General features: G+C 44.7%; 1 protein-coding gene across 1 annotated transcript in view; it reads right to left on the bottom strand.

Moving 5' to 3' along the window:
* Positions 1-66: 66 nt before the first annotated feature.
* Dysc (whirlin protein dyschronic) overlaps positions 67-4,706 on the bottom strand; it is a gene marked incomplete at its 3' end in the record, with an annotated part of 66,103 nt that continues 61,463 nt past the window's right edge. The window contains exons 13-14 of the mRNA XM_078190751.1: positions 391-696; positions 67-145 (exon numbers count right to left, since the gene is read on the bottom strand). Of these exons, the coding sequence (XP_078046877.1) occupies positions 67-145; positions 391-696 (385 nt within the window). The remainder of the gene's footprint in view (positions 146-390; positions 697-4,706) is intronic.

The raw sequence follows: 4,706 nt of genomic DNA, 5'->3' as shown, positions 1-4,706 counted from the left end.
TTCCATGCCCCTCTTTTTAAGCTAGAACTTGCGACGGCACAATTCCAATATCAGTTTTGAAATTACCTTCGACTTTGTGCCCGTCAACTTCTAAAATTAATTGACCGACTTCTAGCCCGCCAGCCTCGTAAGCCGCTCCATTATCCTGCAAACACAACGACTTGTCAGCGCTCGCCGACATCGGCACGGTCGCGTCGACACACCGACCCTTCTCTCTCTCTCTCTCTCTCTCTCTCTCTCTCTCTCTCTCTCTCTCTCTCGCTGTTTAATATTAACGAACAGAAAAGCTTGTGCACACACCTTTCTCCTAAACCCGATATGATAAATTGGATATTAAAAAAGCTTTCGAGAAAGAGTAGGGGAGTGTGTAAACTCGATCGATGAACTCACGTGTATATTAATGATCCTGGGCAATGGATGCTTGGTGTTGGCTCCGCCCTCGATAGCGATGCCCAAAATCGACTTGGTCTTTTTAACGGTGATCCTCAAGTTCCCCTGATGGTCGGGCACCACCAGGGCGCCGTCCTCTTCCCTTCTCTCGGACATTTCGCTTCTGGTCAGCCTTTGAGCGCTATGATGCCTTCTTGGCGGACCACCGGCACCGCCGGCCCCGGCGGACCCGCCACCGGAGCCACCCTCTTCGAGCAGTTGAGCTTCCTGCATGTCGAAGCTCCGCGAGAGCTTGTGCGCGAGTTCCTGAAACGGGCAAAGCTACGGTTAACCGTCAGCGATCGACGGTCCGGTCTGGTCTAGCCTGACTCGGTCCGGTCCGGTCCGGTCTGGTCTAGCCTGACTCGGTCCGGTTCAGTCCGACCCGGCTTCCACTCAACCCAGCAGCCTCGTGGCAGCCAACATTCCATTCCAGAAGCATCTGTCACTATCTTCCCCTCCCTATCTATTCTTTCATTTCGATACCCCTGTTAGATAGTCGATGCTAACAATTTTCAAGCTCGTGCATGATTCGCATAGATTGCTGGATCGATTTGCGATCTTTTACATCGCAAGATTATGCAAGTACACGATTTACTGTGAAACACGAATTAGCCTTTTGATAGAAATTTACAGAAAATCGTTCGGTTCGTGCATCGTTGTTGGAAAATTGTGAAATCGATGTTTGGTATTCTCGTTGGGAAAAAGTTTTCCTACAAGGTGATGCCTGTCATACGGTAACTGATTTTAAGACGATCAAAATCGTATGTCCGATCAATACGTATGTATTCTACAATAGATTGCAAAATGCTTGATTTCCGATTAATTTCGAACAGCGACATCGAACGAATAAAATTGTCCATATGTTGTACACAATATGCGTTTCGATCGTATCCTACCCTTATGGTCTATCGCGATGCAAACGAATCGAGTATTTCACTCGAAAGCATTCGATGTAAATGTAAAATCGTTTTCTGAAATTCCAACAAATTCTAATCAATTTCACAACTCGAATGTTTCACTTGGTTGTGTAGTCAGAATTAACACACGACTAAGAGAAAAAGCCGTCGACAAAGTCCAAGTCGTCTCATCTACCGACTTCGCTTCTCCACAACGATGCACATCATTACCTATATGCAGTCGTACATAACATCGTGTTGAAACGTAAGTCATGGCAATACATATCGATATAAGTCACAAGAGTAATATTAAAAAATTAAGTCATGCTTGCTGATAGGCTGGTAGCAGTTGGGTGTTGGTGGTGCTCGGACAGTGGTGGTGGTGGTGGTGGTGGTGGCGGCGGTGGTATTGGTGGTGGTGGTGGTGATGGTGGTGGTGGTTGTGACTGTGGTAGCATTGTTTTTGTCGCGCGATTATTCGATTACCTTAGTGTTTGAACTGTGCTGCGATTACGCGATTGATACGAACGATGCGCGCGACGTTGACCGATAATAAAGTCATGAGATTGTGGGGAGAAACTGTTGAACGAAGACGATCCAAATTATTTCGAAAAATATTCTACGAACCATCTGTTTTTATCAAAATTGTTACGTGTATACGCGATTTACCTTATACTGTATAGACTTCATTGCTTTCGCGGAAAGTTACAGAAATGGTCGAATAAAAAGCGATAACAACGTGTGTAACGGTATACTTTTAATTGCTGTTTTCGCCAAACAGATATTCAAATGCCAGGAATTAAAATTTCAACTTAGTTTTCTGAAAATCTATTTAAAACGCGAAAATTCGTTCGAACGCTGCAGCCTGCTTATCGAAGGAAATTAATCATGGAAAGTCTTGATCAAACTTCTCCGTGCGCGGACCAAGCATTAAGTTTCGCGACCTTAAACATCGAATTCCCAAAAGACTATACTTTCTCTTTTCTCTCTGCTTTCTTCTGCTCGCATTGCATCTTTCGGTGTAAGAATAAATTTTCACAATTCGAATCGAAACAAGATCTATCGAGATCAAGATTGATCCCAGTCTTCGTTGAACATTTCTACGAAACAAATACGATACTATACGTATACGCGTACGAATGTAACAAGCCCCCTCGACGCTCTATGGACAGAATCTCGTCCTGGGAAATGCCCGTCTATAAACGTTTCTTTTCAATCATCGGAATCGTACATACGGTCGGTTCACGGTCGATGGACATGGAAATCGAGTCGCATGCGAGCTCGTCTCGGAGAAACGAAAACCGCGCGAATGGAGAAAGTGTTTCGTGCGCACGCGAACACGCAAATTCACGCAAAATTTCTCTTTCTACGATCGCCTTCGATCACCGAAATCTCGCGTCCCTGACTCGCGAACGGCAAAATGAATCGTTCAAACGAAATGGATACTGGACACAAAGATGGAAATCGATTCGTCTACGACTCCGACGTTTGCTCGATCGTCGGAGAAAACAAGGAGTTACCATACTTTGAACGAATTCTATCGATCGTTTTAAGAGATTGGTTAAGAGAATGACGAGTACAGTAATGGGCCTACTTCTGCACACCTCTAGGTCGCGGCTCGATCTGTTTTTAGCAATGGTCGATGGAGATATTTTTTTTGCTGCAATTTCCGAACCGAATCACTGTCAAGATAAGATCCACTACGGATCGAACGCGCAATAAAATGATGGAGATGCACGCACTATTTTCAGGCGTAAGAAAAGCGTGCAGGAGTAGGCACTATTTGTTGTAAAATGGTTACTTTAAAGACTTTTATCTCGAGACTAAACAGGCTCACGTGAGCCTTGGTAATATTATTTCACGGAGCACGGAGCATTCGAGGCAGCTGATGGAAACACGGATAATTTCTCCGTTTCGGTTCGCAAAAGGGTGTTGTAAAAATCCGTTTTAAAAGTGATCGCGGTATCGCTCGAACAAGCTTTCCCATCTCCGCGAGTAGAGGAAACGGGGGAAAGTAAAGCAGAGAAGAGTTCGAATTGCCCGCTCCGCCACGAATGCGACGAGAAGGAAAAGAGGAGAGATGTGTTGCGTCCCGTTGTCGCGTCGCTCAACTACCGAGTTCATCAGGAAATCGTTTCTAAAGAGATTTTCCGGGTGTCTCGTTCCGCGAGGTTTCCTTGTTCGGTGAAAACCTCTGCCTCGGACTTTCTCTGCTGATTTGTCGCATCGATAGCGCGATACCATTAGTCCGGTCGATTCGCGATCGCGCTTGTGACTTTCTTCCTCGGTGTTCTTCCTTCGGGGGGTCACGATTGGTGGCGCAATGCGGGAACATCTACCGGATTCTTGATTGTCTAAAATTCTAGTATGTGGATCTAGGGCCGGTATCGCACGAACCTCCGCGTCGGTTCATCGTGTTAATACGTTTGCTGCCTGTGCATCGGCTGAAATATCAGAAAAGATCGCGGTGTCGCTCGTTTCTTAGTTTAGAATCGAAAATAGGTGCCCCTGCTTTCATATCTGACCTAGTAAATGCGGCAAGTTGGTGGTGCCCCGTTAAAACGTTTCAACAAATTTTTCTTAGAAAAGTCGTTCGTACGAACGACATTTTGCATATCTAATCAAGGAAAAATGTCGAACGGTCTCACGTCATTCGCACAGAATAAATGTTAATTAATTCTTTGTCTCTGTCGACGGTTCATCTCCCTGTGGGGGAATTTTAATTGCTTCGAATAAAATGCATACAGTACCTCGAGAGTACAGAATTTGCCGACTGGTCGAATTGTGTCGTTTTTTCGATGTTCAAGAGTTCGATTAATTGTAAGTAGTAAAAATTGATCGATGGAGCTCGCCTTAGTTTGTTGGAAGTTCGTGCGCGACCAGGAAAGATGGCGTCGCTGCCAAGCTAACGTGTCTCTAATCGTAACGAGGCGAGCAAGGTTTTTACTCTCGACGACAACATCTACGCGCGTCCCGTTCCCCTTCTTTATATTCCGATTTCTCTCGACTCTATTTTCCCCTGAATTCGATGTGAGTAAAGTGATCGTGCATGCCAAGACATCTATGTAAATATACTTTGATACATGAACACGTGTATATATATAATTATACGACGGCTCGTTGCGTCCCGGTACGTATAGTTATACATATCGTGTACAGTGGTCGTGCTTCAATATAATAAGGACATATCGAAAGTAGCATGTGCAAGACATCTAAGAAAAAACACGTACACACCTAACGCTATTTCGACTAAGTTCGCTAGCTCTAAGAGCAAAAATGAAATTGATTTTAGTGGAGGAAAGAAAAATAGACATAGAAAATGTGAGTGAACAAACTGAGAAAGAGAGAGAGAGAGAGAGAGAGAGAGAGAGAGAGAGA

Source organism: Augochlora pura, chromosome 9 (assembly GCF_028453695.1).
Source record: "Augochlora pura isolate Apur16 chromosome 9, APUR_v2.2.1, whole genome shotgun sequence".
NCBI lineage: Eukaryota > Metazoa > Arthropoda > Insecta > Hymenoptera > Halictidae > Augochlora > Augochlora pura.
The sequence above is the reverse complement of the archived record's forward strand: the minus strand, read 5'-3'. Positions and strand labels throughout refer to the sequence as shown.